General features: G+C 51.6%; 3 protein-coding genes across 3 annotated transcripts; 2 read left to right on the top strand and 1 right to left on the bottom strand.

The window, feature by feature from the left end:
* Positions 1-594: 594 nt before the first annotated feature.
* Positions 595-10,660, top strand: LOC135441952 (AP-2 complex subunit sigma; the record flags this gene model as incomplete). Its single annotated transcript, XM_064701501.1, has 4 exons — positions 595-753; positions 6,893-7,006; positions 7,129-7,188; positions 10,423-10,660. Coding segments are annotated over 4 exons (435 nt in total), but the record flags the coding sequence as incomplete, so codon positions are not given.
* On the top strand, positions 2,730-6,278 carry LOC135441953 (uncharacterized). The gene is made up of 4 exons (XM_064701502.1): positions 2,730-2,766; positions 4,408-4,472; positions 4,669-4,687; positions 6,010-6,278. Exons 1-4 carry the CDS (start codon positions 2,730-2,732, stop codon positions 6,186-6,188), a joined length of 300 nt encoding a protein of 99 aa, XP_064557572.1. The 3' UTR covers positions 6,189-6,278.
* A 3,553-nt stretch (positions 10,661-14,213) lies between the features above and the next one.
* On the bottom strand, positions 14,214-17,236 carry LOC135441954 (ribitol 5-phosphate transferase FKRP-like). Its single transcript, XM_064701503.1, is given in 4 exon segments — positions 14,214-15,514; positions 15,517-15,677; positions 15,679-15,900; positions 17,095-17,236. Coding segments are annotated over 3 exon segments (1,551 nt in total). The 5' UTR covers positions 15,774-15,900; positions 17,095-17,236; the 3' UTR covers positions 14,214-14,219.
* Between the last annotated feature and the right edge of the window lie 658 nt (positions 17,237-17,894).

Genomic DNA, 17,894 nt, shown 5'->3' with positions numbered 1-17,894 from the left:
TCATGGAATTCTGGGGCGGAATTAATGACAAAAATTGGAATTTTAATGACGTAAAATGGGAATTTTAATGACAAAAAAATTCAAATTTTGGGGAAATAATTTTCCCGATTTCCCCCAAATTTTAACCCTTTATAAATTGATTTTTTTTCTGCAATTTCCGGCGCAAAATTAATGAAAAAATTTGAATTTTGACGACAAAAAATGGGAATTTAATTACAAAAAAAAAAATAGAATTTTGGGGGAACAATTTCCCCGATTTCCCCAAACTTTAACCCTTTATAAACTGAATATTTTTTTGCAATTTCAGGTGCAAATTTAATGAAAAAATTCGAATTTTAATGATAAAAAATGTTAATTTAATTACAAAAAAAAAATCGAATTTTAGGAAAATAATTTTCCCAATTTCCCCCAAATTTTAACCCTTTATAAACTGAATTTTTTCTGAAAATTCTGCTTCAAAAATAACAAAAAAATTCAAATTTTGACGACGAAAATTGGAATTTTAATTCCGAAAAAAATCGAATTTTGGGAGAATACTTTTCCCAATTTCCTCCAAATTTTAACCCATTATAAATTTAATTTTTTTCTGGGATTTTGGGTCAGATTCGCTTCATCCTGATCCAGAACCGGGCGGGCAAGACGCGCCTGGCCAAGTGGTACATGCAGTTCGACGATGACGAGAAGCAGAAGCTGATCGAGGAGGTTCACGCCGTGGTCACCGTCAGGGACGCCAAGCACACCAACTTCGTCGAGGTAACACCGAAAAATTCACATTTTTACATCAAAATTATCCTCCCAGTGCGTCCCAGTTTAACCCAGTTGGTTCCAGTTGGTTCCAGTTCATCCCAGTCCCTCCCAGTAACTCCCAGTTGGTTCCAGTTGGTTCCAGTCACTCCCAGTTTGTCCCAGTTTGTCCCAGTTCACCCCAGTTTGTCCCAGTTCATTCCCAGTTGGTCCCAGTCACTCCTAGTTTAACCCAGTTCGTCCCAGTTGGTTCCAGTTGCTCCCAGTTCATCCCAGTTTGTCCCAGTAACTCCCAGTAACTCCCAGTTCATCCCAGTTTGTCCCAGTCGCTCCCAGTGGTTCCCAGTGGTTCCCAGTCCCTCCCAGTCCATCCCAGTTCATCTCAGTTCATCCTAGTTCATCCCAGTTTGTCCCAGTTGCTCCCAGTTTGTCCCAGTTCATACCAGTCCTCTTCCAGTCCATCCCAGTTCATCCCAGTTCCCTCCCAGTTCATTCCCAGTTGGTTCCAGTTGGTTCCAGTCCCTCCCAGTATAACCCAGTTCATCCCAGTCCATCCCAGTTCATTCCCAGTTCCACAATTTCAAGATAATTTATTGACGTTACGTCAAACTCCAGTTCATCCCAGTCCCTTCCTAGTTCATCCCAGTTTAACCCAGTTGGTTCTAGTTCATCCCAGTTTGTCCCAGTAACTCCCAGTTTAACCCAGTTGGTTCCAGTTCGTCCCAGTTCACCCCAGTTTGTCCCAGTTTAACCCAGTTGGTTCCAGTTCATTCCAGTTTGTCCCCGTTCGTCCCAGTTCATCCCAGTTCATTCCCAGTTGGTCCCAGTTGGTTCCAGTTTGTCCCAGTTGCTCCCAGTCCATCCCAGTTCCTCCCAGTTTGTCCCAGTTTAACCCAGTTGGTTCCAGTTGGTTCCAGTTTGTCCCAGTTTGTCCCAGTCCCTCCCAGTCCATCCCAGTTCATCCCAGTCCATTCCAGTTCATCCCAGTCTCTCCCAGTTCATCCCAGTTCATCCCAGTTTGTCCCAGTTCATCCCAGTCCCTCCCAGTAACTCCCAGTTCATCCCAGTTTGTCCCAGTTCATCCCAGTTTGTCCCAGTTCACCCCAGTTCATCCCAGTTTGTCCCAGTTTGTCCCAGTTCACCCCAGTTTAACCCAGTTCATTCCCAGTTGGTTCCAGTTGGTTCCAGTCACTCCCAGTAACTCCCAGTTTAACCCAGTTGGTTCCAGTTTAACCCAGTTGGTTCCAGTTTGGCCCAGTTCCTCCCAGTCCCTCCCAGTTGCTCCCAGTTTGTCCCAGTTTGTCCCAGTTCCCTCCCAGTTCATCCCAGTTGGTTCCAGTTCATCCCAGTCCCTCCCAGTCCCTCCCGGTCGCTCCCAGTTTGTTCCCAGTGGTTCCCAGTTCATCCCAGTCTCTCCCAGTCGCTCCCAGTGGTTCCCAGTGGTTCCCAGTCCCTCCCAGTTGCTCCCAGTTCATCCCAGTCCATCCCAGTTCATCCCAGTTGCTCCCAGTTCATTCTCAGTTGGTTCCAGTCCCTCCCAGTTGCTCCCAGTTCATCCCAGTTGGTTCCAGTTTGTCCCAGTTGGTTCCAGTTGGTCCCAGTCCATCCCAGTCCCTCCCAGTAACTCCCAGTTTAACCCAGTTGGTTCCAGTTGGTTCCAGTTTGTCCCAGTTCATTCCCAGTTGGTTCCAGTTGCTCCCAGTTCACCCCAGTCCCTCCCAGTAACTCCCAGTTTAACCCAGTTGCTCCCAGTGGCTCCCAGTCCATCCCAGTTTGTGCCAGTAACTCCCAGTAACTCCCAGTTTAACCCAGTTGGTTCCAGTTCGTCCCAGTTGGTTCCAGTTGGTTCCAGTCCCTCCCAGTAACTCCCAGTTTAACCCAGTTGGTTCCAGTTCACCCCAGTTCACCCCAGTTTGTCCCAGTTTAACCCAGTTGCTCCCAGTTCATCCCAGTTGGTTCCAGTTGGTTCCAGTTCATCCCAGTCCATGCCAGTTCCTCCCAGTTGCTCCCAGTGGTTCCCAGGTCCTCCCAGTCTCTCCCATTGGTTCCCAGTGGTTCCCAGTCTCTCCCAGTTCATCCCAGTTGCTCCCAGTCCATCCCAGTCCCTCCCGGTCCATCCCAGTTCAACCCAGTTGGTTCCAGTTCAACCCAGTTGGTTCCAGTTGCTCCCAGTTCATCCCAGTTTGTCCCAGTCCCTCCCAGTCCATCCCAGTCCATCCCAGTTTGTCCCAGTTCCACAACTTCACCATCCTTTACCATTGTTCCGCCAGACTCCAGTGCCCTCCCAGTGCCTCCCAGTGGTTCCCAGTTGCTCCCAGTTCCCTCCCAGTTAATCCCCCTGGTTCCCAGTGGTTCCCAGTCCCTCCCAGTAACTCCCAGTTCCCCCCAGTTAATCCTACTGGTTCCCAGTTGCTCCCAGTCCATCCCAGTTCCCCCCAGTTCCACAATTTCAAGATCATTTATTGATGTTACGTCAAACTCCAGTTTGCTCCCAGTCCCTCCCAGTGCCCTTTTCCTCCATCCCAGTTGCTCCCAGTCCCTCCCAGTTGCTCCCAGTCCATCCCAGTCCATCCCAGTCCATCCCAGTTTGTCCCAGTTTGTCCCAGTTTGTCCCAGTCCCTCCCAGTCCCTCCCAGTCCCTCCCAGTTTAACCCAGTTGGTTCCAGTCCCTCCCAGTCCCTCCCAGTCCATCCCAGTTCGTCCCAGTTCATCCCAGTAACTCCCAGTTTAACCCAGTTGCTCCCAGTCCATCCCAGTCCCTCCCAGTTCACCCCAGTTCATCCCAGTCCATCCCAGTTTGTCCCAGTTCATCCCAGTTGCTCCCAGTGGTTCCCAGTTCATCCCAGTTCCCTCCCAGTCGCTCCCAGTGGTTCCCAGTCCTTCCCAGTTCATTCCCAGTTGGTTCCAGTTCATCCCAGTTTGTCCCAGTCCATCCCAGTCCCCTCCCAGTTCATCCCAGTTTGTCCCAGTTGCTCCCAGTCCCTCCCAGTAACTCCTAGTTTAACCCAGTTGGTTCCAGTTCCTCCCAGTTCACCCCAGTTCATCCCAGTTTGTCCCAGTTTAACCCAGTTGGTTCCGGTTCACCCCAGTTCATCCCAGTTTGTCCCAGTTCATCCCAGTTGGTTCCAGTCCCTCCCAGTAACTCCCAGTTCATCCCAGTTCATTCCCAGTTGGTTCCAGTTTGTCCCAGTTCCCTCCCAGTCGCTCCCAGTGGTTCCCAGTCCCTCCCAGTTCATCCCAGTTTGGTCCCAGTTCATCCCAGTTGCTCCCAGTTCATCCCAGTCCCTCCCAGTTCACCCCAGTTCGTCCCAGTTTAACCCAGTTGGTTCCGGTTCATCCCAGTTGCTCCCAGTTCCTCCCCAGTTGGTTCCAGTTGGTTCCAGTTTGTCCCAGTTGGTTCCAGTCCCTCCCAGTTCATCCCAGTTCATTCCCAGTTGGTTCCAGTTTGTCCCAGTTCACCCCAGTTCATCCCAGTCCCTCCAGTAACTCCCAGTTCACCCCAGTTTGTCCCAGTTTACCTCAGTTTGTCCCAGTTCACCCCAGTCCATCCCAGTTTGTCCCAGTTTGTCCCAGTTTCTCCAAGTTTGTCCCAGTTTAACCCAGTTTGTCCCAGTAACTCCCAGTTTAACCCAGTTGGTTCCAGTTCATCCCAGTTTGTCCCAGTCCCTTCCCAGTTTGTCCCAGTTGCTCCCAGTTCACCCCAGTTCATCCCAGTTTGTCCCAGTCCCTCCCAGTTCACCCCAGTTCATCCCAGTTTGTCCCAGTTTGTCCCAGTCCCTCCCAGTTGCTCCCAGTGGTTCCCAGTCCATTCCAGTCCATCCCAGTCCATCCCAGTTCATTCCAGTTTGTCTCAGTTTGTCCCAGTTCACCCCAGTTTACCTCAGTTTGTCCCAGTTCACCCCAGTCCATCCCAGTTTGTCCCAGTTTGTCCCAGTTGGTTCCGGTTTGTCCCAGTTTGTCCCAGTTCATTCCCAGTTGGTTCCAGTTGGTTCCAATCCCTCCCAGTAACTCCCAGTTTAACCCAGTTGGTTCCAGTTCATCCCAGTCCCTCCCAGTTGCTCCCAGTTTGTCCCAGTTCATCCCAGTTGGTTCCAGTTGCTCCCAGTTCATCCCAGTTTGTCCCAGTTCACCCCAGTTCATCCCAGTTTGTCCCAGTTTGTCCCAGTTCACCCCAGTAACTCCCAGTTCATCCCAGTTTAACCCAGTTGGTTCCAGTCACTCCCAGTACCTCCCAGTAACACCCAGTTCATCCCAGTTGGTTCCAGTTTGTCCCAGTTGGTTCCAGTTCACCCCAGTTTGTCCCAGTTTAACCCAGTTGCTCCCAGTTCATCCCAGTTTGTCCCAGTTCATCCCAGTTGCTCCCAGTTCATTCTCAGTTGGTTGCAATCCATCCCAGTCCATCCCAGTCCCTCCCAGTTGCTCCCGGTCCATCCCAGTTCATCCCAGTCCATCCCAGTTTGTCCCAGTTCATCTCAGTTCATCCCAGTTCCTCCCAGTTCATCCCAGTTTATCCCAGTTGGTTCCAGTCACTCCCAGTAACTCCCAGTTTAACCCAGTTGGTTCCAGTTGGTTCCAGTTTGTCCCAGTAACTCCCAGTTCATTCCCAGTTGGTTCCAGTTGGTTCCAGTCCCTCCCAGTAACTCCCAGTTCATCCCAGTTCATTCCCAGTTGGTTCCAGTTTGTCCCAGTTCATCCCAGTCCCTCCCAGTTCATCCCAGTCCCTCCCAGTCCCTCCCAGTCCCTCCCAGTCCATCCCAGTCCCTCCCAGTTGCTCCCAGTGGTTCCCAGTGGTTCCCAGTTCATCCCAGTCTCTCCCAGTTTCTCCAGTCCATCCCAGTTTGTCCCAGTTTGGCCCAGTTTGTCCCAGTTCATCTCAGTCCCTCCCAGTTCATCCCAGTCCCTCCCAGTAGCTCCCAGTTCCTTCCCAGTCCATCCCAGTTCGTCCCAGTTAATCCCAGTCCCTCCCAGTTCCCTCCCAGTGTTCCCAGTTCCACAATTTCAAGATCATTTATTGATGTTATGTCAAACTCCAGTTCCTCCCAGTCCATCCCAGTCCCTCCCAGTCCATTCCCAGTCCCTCCCAGTCCGTCCCAGTTCCCCTCCATCCACTCCCAGTGGTTCCCAGTCCCTCCCAGTTCCCTCCCAGTTAACCCCACTGGTTCCCAGTTGCTCCCAGTCCATCCCAGTCCCTCCCAGTCCCTCCCAGTCCCTCCCAGTTTGTCCCAGTCCCTCCCAGTCCCTCCCAGTAACTCCCAGTGTTCCCAGTTCCGCAATTTCAAGATCATTTACCGTCGCTACGCCGGCCTCGGGTGCTGCTGCTCCCATTTTTCTCCATCCCAGTTGCTCCCAGTCCATCCCAGTCCCTCCCAGTCCATCCCAGTTGCTCCCAGTCCATCCCAGTCCCTCCCAGTTTACCCCACACCCCTCCCAGTCCCTCCCAGTAACTCCCAGTGTTCCCAGTTCCGCAATTTCAAGATCATTTACCGTCGCTACGCCGGCCTCCAGTGCCCTCCCAGTCCCTCCCAGTCCCTCCCAGTTCCCTCCCAGTCCCTCCCAGTTCCCTCCCAGTGGTTCCCAGTCCCTCCCAGTTCCCTCCCAGTCCCTCCCAGTCCATCCCAGTTCCCCTCCATCCACTCCCAGTTGCTCCCAGTCCCTCCCAGTAACTCCCAGTTCCCCCCAGTTCCACAATTTCAAGATCATTTATTGATGTTACGTCAAACTCCAGTTCCTCCCAGTCCCTCCCAGTTTGTCCCAGTCCCTCCCAGTCCCTCCCAGTTAACCCCCACTGGTTCCCAGTTGCTCCCAGTTGCTCCCAGTCCATCCCAGTCCCTCCCAGTCCATCCCAGTTTGTCCCAGTTCCACAACTTCACCATCCTTTACCATTGCTCTGCCAGACTCCAGTGCCCTCCCAGTTGCTCCCAGTCCCTCCCAGTCCCTCCCAGTGCCCTTTTCCTCCATCCCAGTTGCTCCCAGTCCATTCCCAGTTTCTCCCAGTCCCTCCCAGTAACTCCCAGTGTTCCCAGTTCCGCAATTTCAAGATCATTTACCGTCGCTACGCCGGCCTCCAGTGCCCTCCCAGTCCCTCCCAGTCCATCCCAGTTCGTCCCAGTCCCTCCCAGTCCCTCCCAGTAACTCCCAGTGTTCCCAGTTCCGCAATTTCAAGATCATTTACCGTCGCTACGCCGGCCTCTATTTCTGCATCTGCGTCGACGTCACCGACAACAACCTGGCCTACCTGGAGGCCATCCACAACTTCGTCGAGGTAAATTAATTAACTCACTAATTACCCCCTTAATTAACCCCCCCGGGCCTTAATGAGCCCCCCCAGGCCTTAATGAGCCCCCCCAGAGGGTGTTAATTAAGGGGTTTAATTAATGAATGCAGGTGCTCAATGAGTATTTCCACAACGTCTGCGAGCTTGACCTCGTCTTCAACTTCTACAAGGTGGGGAAGGGTTAATTAATTAAAGTAATTAATTAATTGAGGGGTGATTGGTTTGGGGAGGGGGTTAATTAATTAGGGGAGAGGTTAAATTAGTTGGGGGAGGGGTTTAATTAATTTGGGGAAGGGGTTAATGAATGGAATTGATTAATTTGGGGGGTTAATTAGTGGGGGGAGGGGTTTAATTAATTAGGGGAGGGGTCTTGGAGGGGTTTAATTAATTTGGGGAGGGTCTTTGTTAATTTTGGGGGGTTTAATTAATTTGGGGAAGGGGTTAATGAATGGAATTAATTAATTTGGGGGGTTAATTAGTTTGGGGAGGGGTTTAATTAATTAGGGGAGGGGTTTAATTAATGAGGGGAGGGGTTTAATTAATTTCAGGAAGGGTTTAATTAATTAGGGGAGAGGTTAAATTAATTTGGGGAGGGGTTTTGAGGGGATTAATTAATTCGGGGAGGGCTTAATTAATTAAGAGAAGGGTCCTGAATGGGTTAATTAATTATGGGAGGAATTAATTAATTATGGGAGGAGTCCTGGGGGATTTTGAGTGGTTTTGGGGGCTCTTTATTTATTTTGGGGGGATTTAATTAATTAAGGGATGGGTCTTGAGGAGGTTAATTCATTAGAGGTGGATTAATTAATTTAATTAACTAAATTAATTAATTTAGGGAGTGGTTCTGAGTGGTTTTTGGGGTGATTTTGGGGTGATTTTGGTCCATTTTGGGCTCATTTTTGCTGATTTGGAGGGGGAATTTTCGCTGATTTTTTTGCTGATTTTTTTCCGATTTTTTCCAATTTTTTCCCAATTTTTCCCAATTTTCCCTAAATTTCCCTTTTTCCCCATTTTTATTTATTCACAGTGATGGGTGAGATATTCCAAGCTGATTTGGGCCAATTTTGGGTTATTTTGTCCAATTTTTTCCGATTTTTTTCCAATTTTTTTCCAATTTTTTCCAATTTTTTCCCAATTTTTTCCCAATTTTTTCCCAATTTTCCCTAAATTTCCTTTTTCCCATTTTTATTTATTCACAGTGATGGGTGAGATATTCCAGGCTAGATTGGGCCAATTTTGGGTTATTTTGGTCCATTTTTAGTCATTTTTGGGCCGATTTTTGCCATTTTTTTTCCGATTTTTTCCAATTTTTTTCCAATTTTTTCCAATTTTTCCCCAATTTTCCCTAAATTTCCTTTTTTCCCATTTTTAGTTTTTCACAGTCATACATGAAATATTCCAGGCTGGGTTTGGGGCTGATTTGGGCCAAATTTGGGTTATTTTGGGCCGATTTTCGCCATTTTTTTTCCGATTTTTTCCAAATTTTTTCCAATTTTTTGCCCAATTTTTCCCAATTTTCCCTAAATTTCCCTTTTTTCCCTCATTTCCAGGTGTACACAGTCATACATGAAATATTCCAAGCTGATTTGGGCCAATTTTAGGTCATTTTTAGTCATTTTTGGGCCGATTTTTGCCATTTTTTTTCCGATTTTTTCCCAATTTTTTCCCAAATTTTCCCCAATTTTCCCTAAATTTCCTTTTTTTCCCATTTTTAGTTGTTCACAGTCATACATGAAATATTCCAAGCTGATTTGGGTCATTTTGGGTCATTTTTAGTCATTTTTGGGCCGATTTTTGCCATTTTTTTTCCGATTTTTTCCGATTTTTTTCCAATTTTTTCCCAATTTTTCCCAATTTTCCCTAAATTTCCCTTTTTTCCCTCATTTCCAGGTGTACACGGTGATGGGTGAGATATTCCAGGCTGGGTTGGGGCCAATTTTGGGCCAAATTTGGGTTATTTTGGGCCGATTTTTGCCATTTTTTTTCCGATTTTTTCCCAATTTTTTCCCAATTTTTCCCAATTTTCCCTAAATTTCCCTTTTTCCCATTTTTAGTTTTTCACAGTCATACATGAAATATTCCAGGCTGGGTTTGGGGCTGATTTGGGCCAAATTTGGGTTATTTTGGGCCGATTTTCGCCATTTTTTTTCTGATTTTTTCCAAATTTTTCCCAATTTTTTCCCAATTTTTCCCAATTTTCCCTAAATTTCCCTTTTTTCCCCATTTCCAGGTGTACACGGTGGTGAGTGAGATATTCCAGGCTGGGTTTGGGGCTGATTTTAGGTCATTTTTGTCCAATTTTTTCCATTTTTTTTCCAATTTTTTTCCAATTTTTTCCAATTTTTTTCCCAATTTTCCCTAAATTTCCTTTTTTTCCCATTTTTAGTTGTTCACAGTCATACATGAAATATTCCAGGCTGATTTGGGCCAATTTTGGGTCATTTTTTTCCAATTTTTTCCGATTTTTTCCCATTTTTTTCCAATTTTTTCCAATTTTTTTCCAATTTTTTGCTAATTTTTCCCAATTTTCCCTAAATTTCCTTTTTTCCCCATTTTTAGTTTTTCACAGTCATACATGAAATATTTCAAGCTGGGTTTGGGCTGATTTGGGCCAAATTTGGGTTATTTTTGGTCCATTTTTAGTCATTTTTGGGCCAATTTTTTCCAATTTTTTTCCAATTTTTTCCCAATTTTCCCTAAATTTCCTTTTTTTCCCATTTTTAGTTGTTCACAGTCATACATGAAATATTCCAAGCTGATTTGGGCCAATTTTGGGTTATTTTGGGCCAATTTTGGGCCAATTTTTGCCAATTTTTTCCCAATTTTTTCCCAATTTTTTCCAATTTTTCCCCAATTTTCCCTAAATTTCCCTTTTCCCCCATTTTTATTTATTCACAGTGATGGGTGAGATATTCCAGGCTAGATTGGGCCAAATTTGGGTTATTTTGGGTCATTTTTAGTCATTTTTGGGCCAATTTTTTCCGATTTTTTTCCGATTTTTTCCCAATTTTTTCCCAATTTTCCCCAATTTTCCCTAAATTTCCCTTTTTTCCCTCATTTCCAGGTGTACACGGTGGTGGGTGAGATATTCCAGGCTAGATTGGGCCAATTTTGGGTCATTTTTGGTCCAATTTTTTCCAATTTTTTTCCAATTTTTTCCGATTTTTTTCCTCATTTTTCCAGATTTTATTCTGATTTTTTTTTTGCTGATTTTTGTGTAAATTTTGGATTTTTGGGCTTTTTTAGGTGCACACAGGGATGTTCCAGGCTGGGTTTGGGGCTGATTTTAGGTCATTTTTAGTCATTTTTGGGCCGATTTTTGCCATTTTTTTTCCAATTTTTTTCCAATTTTTTCCCAATTTTTCCCAATTTTCCCTAAATTTCCCTTTTTTCCCCATTTCCAGGTGTACACGGTGGTGGATGAGATGTTCCTGGCCGGGGAGATTCGCGAGACGAGCCAGACCAAGGTGCTGAAGCAGCTCCTGATGCTGCAATCCCTGGAATGACCCAAAAATTCCCAAAAAATTCCCAAAATTCCTCAAAATTCCTCCCCCAACTCTCGGTGTTATCGTGCTGTGGAAAAAATGTGAATTTTTGTGTGTTAAAAGTGACCAAAAATGGGAATAAATGGGATAAAAATGAGGGAAAAGTGGAATTATATGAGTTAAAAATGACCAAAAATGGGATAAAGTGGATTAAAATTTATTAAAAATGGAATTATATGAGTTTAAAATGACCAAAAATGGGGAAAAGTGGATTTAAATTAATTAAAAATGGGATAAAAAGGGTTTAAAATGAGCAAAAATGAGAAAAAGTGAATTAAAAGTGATCAAAAATGGGAATAAATGGGATAAAAATGAGCAAAAATGAGAAAAAGTGAATTAAAAGTGAGCAAAAATGGGAATAAATGGGATAAAAATGAGGGAAATGTGGAATTTTATGAGTTAAAAGTGACCAAAAATGGGAATAAATGGGTTCAAAATGACCAAAAATGGGGAAAAGTGGATGAAATGTGAACAAAAATGGGAATAAATGAGTTAAAATGACAAAAAAATGGGAATAAATGGGTTAAAAATGACCAAAAATGGGGAAAAGTGGATGAAATGTGAACAAAAATGGGAATAAATGGGATAAAAATGAGCAAAAAGTGGATTGGAAGTGATCAAAAATGGGAAATAAATGGGAATAAATGGGTTAAAAGTGGAATTTTATGAGTTAAAAATGGGTTAAAAGTGACCAAAAATGGGAATAAATGGGATAAAAATGAGTAAAAAATGGAATTATATGAGTTAAAAATGACCAAAAATGGGGAAAAGTGGATTTAAAATGACCAAAAATGGGAAAAAATGGATTAAAAGTGACCAAAAATGGGAATAAATGGGATAAAAATGAGGAAAAAGTGGAATTTTATGAGTTTAAAATGACCAAAAATGGGGAAAAGTGGATTAAAAGTGACCAAAAATGGGAATAAATGGGATAAAAATGACCAAAAGTGAGAAAAAGTGAATTAAAAGTGACAAAAAAATGGGAATGGGATAAAAATGAGGAAAAAGTGGAATTTTATGAGTTTAAAATGACCAAAAATAGGAAAAAGTGAATTAAAAGTGACCAAAAATGGGAATAAATGGGATTAAATGGGTTTAAAGTGACCCAAAATGGGGTCAAGTGAATTAAAAGTGACCAAAACCAGAATAAAGTGGCACCGGGGGCACCAAGGATGGCACAGGGACACCAAAGATGGTACCAGGGACCCCAAGGGTGGCACTGGGGACATCAGGGTGGCACAGGGGACACCCAGGGTGGCATTGGGGACATCCAGGGTGGCACAGGGACCCCAAGGGTGACACCAGGACCAGGTAAGATGGCACAGGGACCCCAAGGGTGGCACACAGACTGGCACACAGACTGGCACCAGTGTCACCGCTCGGTTTTATTGCCCACGTCCTGTGCCAACCTCCTGAGCTCGGGGTTGGGGCACTCGGGGTTCTCGATGGCGCCGGGGGTGGCACAGGGACCCCAAGGGTGGCACCAAGGATGGCATTCAGACCCCAAAGGTGGCACAAGGACCCCAATGGTGGCACTGGGGACAATCAAGGTGGCACAGGGACCCCAAGGGTGGCACACAGAGTGGCACAGGGACCCCAAAGATGGTACCAGGGACCCCAAGGGTGACACCAAGAGTGGCACAGGAACCCCAAGGGTGGCACAGGGACCCCAATGGTGGCACTGGGGACAATCAAGGTGGCACAGGGACCACAAGGATGACACCAAGGATGGCACCAAAGGTGGCACAGGGACACCAAGGGTGGCACACAGACTGGCACCGGTGTCACCGCTCAGTTTTATTGCCCACATCCTGTGCCAACCTCCTGAGCTCGGGGTTGGGGTACCCGGGGTTCTCGATGACGCTGGGGGTGGCACAGGGACCCCAAGGATGGCACCAAGGGTGGCATTCAGACCCTAAAGGTGGCACAGGGACCCCAGAGGTGGCACAGGGACCCCAAGGGTGGCACACAGAGTGGCACAGGGACCTCAAGGGTGGCATCAAGGGTGGCATTCAGACCCCAAGGATAGCACAGGGACCCCAAAGATGGTACCAGGGACCCCAAGGGTGGCACACAGAGTGGCACAGGGACCCCAAGGATGGTAGCAGGGACCCTAGGGTTGGCACACAGAGTGGCACACAGAGTGGCACAGAGACCCAAAAGGTGGCACAGGGACCCCAAGGATGGCACAGGGACCCCAAGGGTGGCACACAGACTGGCACCAGTGTCACCTCTCGGTTTTATTGCCCACGTCCTGTGCCAACCTCCTGAGCTCGGGGTTGGGGCACTCGGGGTTCTCGATGGCGCCGGGGGTGGCACAGGGACCCCAAGGGTGACACCAAGGGTGGCACAGGGACCCCAAGGGTGGCACAGGGACCCCAAGGATGGCACTGGGGACAGGCAGGGTGGCACAGGGACCCCAAAGATGGCACAGGGACCCCAAGGGTGGCACCAAGGGTGGCATTCAGACCCCAAGGGTGGCACAGGGACCCCAAAGATGGTACCAGGGACCCCAAGGATGGCACCAAAGGTGGCACAGGGACCCCAAGGGTGGCACACAGACTGGCACAGGTGTCACCGCTTGGTTTTATTGCCCACGTCCTGTGCCAACCTCCTGAGCTCGGGGTTGGGGTACCCGGGGTTCTCGATGGTGCCGGGGGTGGCACAGGGACCCCAAGGGTGGCACCAAGGGTGGCACAGGGACCCCAAGGATGGCACAGGGACCCCAAAGATGGTACCAGGGACCCCAAGGGTGGCACACAGAGTGGCACAGGGACCCCAAGGGTGGCACAGGGACCCCAAGGGTGGCACAGACCCCAAGGGTGGCACAGGGACCCCAAGGATGGTACCAGGGACCCCAAAGGTGACACCAGGACCAGGTAAAGTGGCACAGGGACCCCAGAGGTGGCACAGGGACCCCAAGGGTGGCACACAGACTGGCACCGGTGTCACCGCTGGGTTTTATTGCCCACGTCCTGTGCCAACCTCCTGAGCGCGGGGTTGGGGTACCCAGGGTCCTCGATGGTGCCGGGGGTGGCACAGGGACCCCAAGGATGGCACCAAGGGTGGCATTCAGACCCTAAAGGTGGCACAGGGACCCCAGAGGTGGCACAGGGACCCCAAGGGTGGCACACAGAGTGGCACAGGGACCCCAAGGGTGGCACCAAGGGTGGCACAGGGACCCCAAGGGTGGCACAGGGACCCCAAAGATGACACCCAGAGTGGCACAGGGACCCCAAGGATGGCACAGGGACCCCAAGGGTGACACCAAGGGTGGCACAGGGACCCCAAGGATGGCACCAAGGGTGGCACAGGGACCCCAAGGGTGGCACAGGGACCCCAAAGGTGGCATAAGGACCCAAAGTGACACTGGGGACACCCAGGATGGCACAGGGACCCAAGGATGGCACCAAAGGTGGCACAGGGACCCCAAAGGTGACACCAGGACCAGGTAAGATGGCACAGGGACCCCAGAGGTGGCACAGGGACCCCAAGGATGGCACAGGGACCCCAAGGATGGCACCAAGGGTGGCACAGGGACCCCAAGGATGGCACAGGGACCCCAAGGGTGGCACACAGAGTGGCACAGGGACCCCAAGGATGGCACAGAGAGTGGCACAGGGACCCCAAGGTTGGCACACAGACTGGCACCAGTGTCACCGCTCAGTTTTATTGCCCACGTCCTGTGCCAACCTCCTGAGCTCGGGGTTGGGGTACTCGGGGTTCTCGATGGCGCCGGGCCCGAATTTGAGCTCCAGGAAGGCGCGGGGCTCGTTGGGCGCCGATGCCAACACGCCGGCGAAGGGCACCGTGCCCAGGGGCACCAGGAAGCGCTCGGGGAACTCCACGTCCTGCCGGTGGCCCAGCCACGTGTCCTTGGTCATGGTGCCCGTGCCGGGCCGGGCATAGAACGGCCACAGGTCCACGTGCAGCCGGTTGGCACGGCTGAAATGCACCCGGAAAAATTCCCCCTCGGCCGCCTTCTCCCACAGGAACCCCTCGGGATCCTCCACGGGCGCCCCCGATGCCACCACCTGTGCCAGCCAGCGGCACTTGGGCACGTCCTCCCGGTACAGCCCCACGTCCACGTCGTAGTCCCAGGGGATGATGTCGCCGAGGCGCACGGCGCCCAGCAAGGTGCCACCCTCCAGCCAGTGGCGGACGCCAGAAGCTTCCAGCTGTGCCAGCACGTGGCGGGCGGTGGCACGGAGCGCCCGCAGGCAGCACGGCGGCGTCCAGCGCCCGGCCAGCAGGTACTCGGGGGTTTGCCCACGCACGGTGCCAAAGCAGCGCGGCGTGTCCTTGGCACAGCCGTGCCAGCGCCGCGAGCCGTCGGGCAGCACCTCCAGCTTCACCCCGAAATCCTCCAGCAGCGCCCGGCGCCGCGAGTCCGAAGCGCTCTGGGCTCTCCAGAGGGCGTGAGGGGACAGAGGCGGCCGCGGGGGTGAGGGGAAGGCGGAGGGGAGGAGGAGGAGGCGCCAACCCCGAGCGGCGGCTTGGAGGGACAGCGAGGGGAGCACGGGGCGGCTCAGAGGGAAGGGCAGCGAGAAGAGGTCGCGGGTGCGGAGGAGGAGAACGGCGGGGGCGCCGTCCAGAGCTCCACAGCGGTCACCGTGATGGCCGCCATGCTGGTCACCCTTCTGGTCACCCTTCTGGTCATTCTGCTCAGCGTGGCCGTAGCGCGCCGTCCACGCTTTGACGTCCACCTCCAAGCTCAAACACCGCGGCCGCCGCGTCCCCACGGCCGCCGCCACCACCTTGATGGCGGCATCTGAGGTGGCTTCCAGAGCGTCCCTCATGCGCCTCAGCAAGCCGGGCACGGCGCGGGCACCGTCGGGCACCAAAGCCACGTGGCGCGTCCGCACGGCCAGCTCCGGCCGCGGGGGTGGCCGGTGGGGCTGCGGCCGCAGGGACAGCACGGTGACACCGGCCGGGAGCGGCACCGGCGGGTACGGGGACACCTCGGCCGCCACCAGCACGGTGACGCCGGGCAGGGCGGCGAAGGAGCGGGCGGTGGCGGCCACGTCGTGGTCGGGGCCGTCGAAGTCGCGGAGGATGACGGTGACGCCGGGGACGCCGTCGGGGGCGGCGCCGCGCCGGGGGTGGTGGCACTGAGGGGACGCGCGGGGCGCCAGGCGGGAGCAGAGGAGCAGCAGGAGGTTGAGGGCGATGGCGGCGGCCAGGGCGGCCTGGCAGGGGGTGATTCTCATGGTGGGGGTGAATAACGCATTAATTAGGTTGTTAATTAGTGGATTGGGTGGTAATTCGTTAATTTGGAGGCGGCGCTGCGTTCGGTTCTTTGGTGGGTGCAATACCAGCGGTGACCACGCGGTGGCGCTGTGAACGTAGATACGTTAATAAAGAGATCTTAACTAACTTATTAATTCATTCTCGATAATTAAACTCCGCCCCAAAACTTCCAAAAATCGCCTCTGATCTCCTAAACACACCCCGAAAAATCCTAAAATTCCCCAAAATCCCCTCTAATACCCCAAAGAACCCTAAAGTCCCCAAAATTCTCTATAAATCCCCAAAGAACACCCCTAAAAAATGTCCTAAACTGCCCAAAACCCCCTCTAGCCTTACAAAGACCCCTCAAAAAACCCAAAAATCCTCAATAAGCCCCCAAAATTCTCTATGGACTCTCAAAACCCTCAGAATCCCCAAAAATCCCCTCTAACCTTTCAAAGATCCCCCAAAAATCCCCTACAATCGCCCAAAAATTCTTTATAAACTCCCAAAACGTCTCCTATAAGCCCCCAAAGATCCCCCAAAAAATGCAACCCCCCCAAAAAACCTCCTCTAACCTCCCAAAAACCCCCGGAAAAACCCTAAAACCCCCCAAAATCCCCTCTGACCCCACAAAAAAAAAACAAAACCCCAAAGATTCCCCAAAAAAATCCCAAAATTCCCTCACAACCCCCCCGTTGCCACGGCAACAAGGCCTTCATTTGGCCACGCCCCTTCACCACAACCACGCCCCTTGTAATGGAGGCCACGCCCATTTCCCGCCCTATTAACGGCTCCCTTTGTGGCAGGAAGCTGCTGCCGCTCATGGCTCTCTTTGTGGCAGCCGCCATAGCGGCAGAGCGGCCTTCGCCGGTCCGGGCCTAAACCCTAAAAACCCTAAAATCCCCTCTAACCCCACAAAAAACCCTAAATCCCCTCAAAAACTTCCTCTAATCTTCCAAAGGCCCCCGGAAAAACCCTAAAACCTCCCAAAACTCCCAAAAATTCCCCAAAAAACCCCAAACTTCCCTCACAGCCCCCCCCGTTGCCATGGCAACAGCGCCCCCTTTGGCCCCGCCACTTCCCTCTAACCCCGCCCCTTTCCAGATGACTCCGCCCCTTTTCCCGCCCCCTTTCCGGCTCCCTTTGTGGCAGGAAGCCGCTGCCGCCCGTGGCTCCCTTTGTGGCAGCCGCCATGGCGGCCGAGCGGGCTCCGCCGGTCCGGGCCCAACCTCCGCCCCCCGGTCCCGTTCCCGGCCCCGCTCCGGGCCCCGCTCCGGGTCCCGAGCCCGCGGCACGAACCGGCCTCAGCCTGCCGGGCATCCTGCACTTCATCCAGCACGAGTGGGCGCGGTTCGAGGCGGAGAAAGGGCGCTGGGAAGCAGAGAGGGCCGAGCTGCAGGTAATGGCGGCGGCGCTGCCCTCATGAGGGGAGGGGACGCCGAGGGGACACCGAGGGGACACCGAGGGGACACCGAGGGTCACCGGGGTGGGGTGGCCGCTGCTGGCGCCATCTTGGGAGGAAATGGCGGCCGGGGCGGCGGGGAGGGGGTGGGGACACCGGGAGGGGGCGGGGGAGGCACCGGGAGCGGGGATGGGGATACTGGGGGGGGTACTGGGAATACTGGGAGAGTACTGGGGATACTGGGATGGGCACTGGGGGTACTGGGAGAGTACTGGGATGGTACTGGGGTGGTGCTGGGGACACTGGGGTGGGCACTGGGAGTGGGGCTGGGGACACTGGGGATACTGGGATGGGACTGGGGATACTGGGATGGGCACTGGGATGGGCATTGGGATGGGCATTGGGGTTACTGGGATGGGACTGGGATGGGCATTGGGGGTACTGGGATGGCACTGGGGTGGGCACTGAGAACACTGGGTTGGGCACTGGGGATACTGGGATGGGACTGGGGGGACTGGGATGGGTACTGGGAGCGGGGCTGGGGACCCTGGGTGAGACTGGGATGGGTACTGGGCATACTGGGATGGCACTGGGGACACTGGGAGAGTACTGGGGATACTGGGATGGTACTGGGATGGATACTGGGCATACTGGGATGGCACTGGGGTTACTGGGATGGCACTGGGGATACTGGGAT

The sequence above is a fragment of the Zonotrichia leucophrys genome, unplaced genomic scaffold (genome assembly GCF_028769735.1).
Source record: "Zonotrichia leucophrys gambelii isolate GWCS_2022_RI unplaced genomic scaffold, RI_Zleu_2.0 Scaffold_746_24381, whole genome shotgun sequence".
Classification (NCBI taxonomy): domain Eukaryota; kingdom Metazoa; phylum Chordata; class Aves; order Passeriformes; family Passerellidae; genus Zonotrichia; species Zonotrichia leucophrys.
This window is presented reverse-complemented; position numbering and strand designations above follow the sequence as displayed.

What these genes read in the sequence shown, in the direction of transcription:
- LOC135441953 (XM_064701502.1), top strand. Translation starts at nt 2,730, where the DNA reads ATGCCAGTTCCTCCCAGTTGCTCCCAGTGGTTCCCAG. An exon ending in TTGCTCCCAGTGGTTCCCAG is followed by an intron (nt 2,767 to 4,407) that starts GTCCTCCCAGTC and finishes AGTTTGTCCCAG; the next exon opens with TCCCTTCCCAGTTTGTCCCA.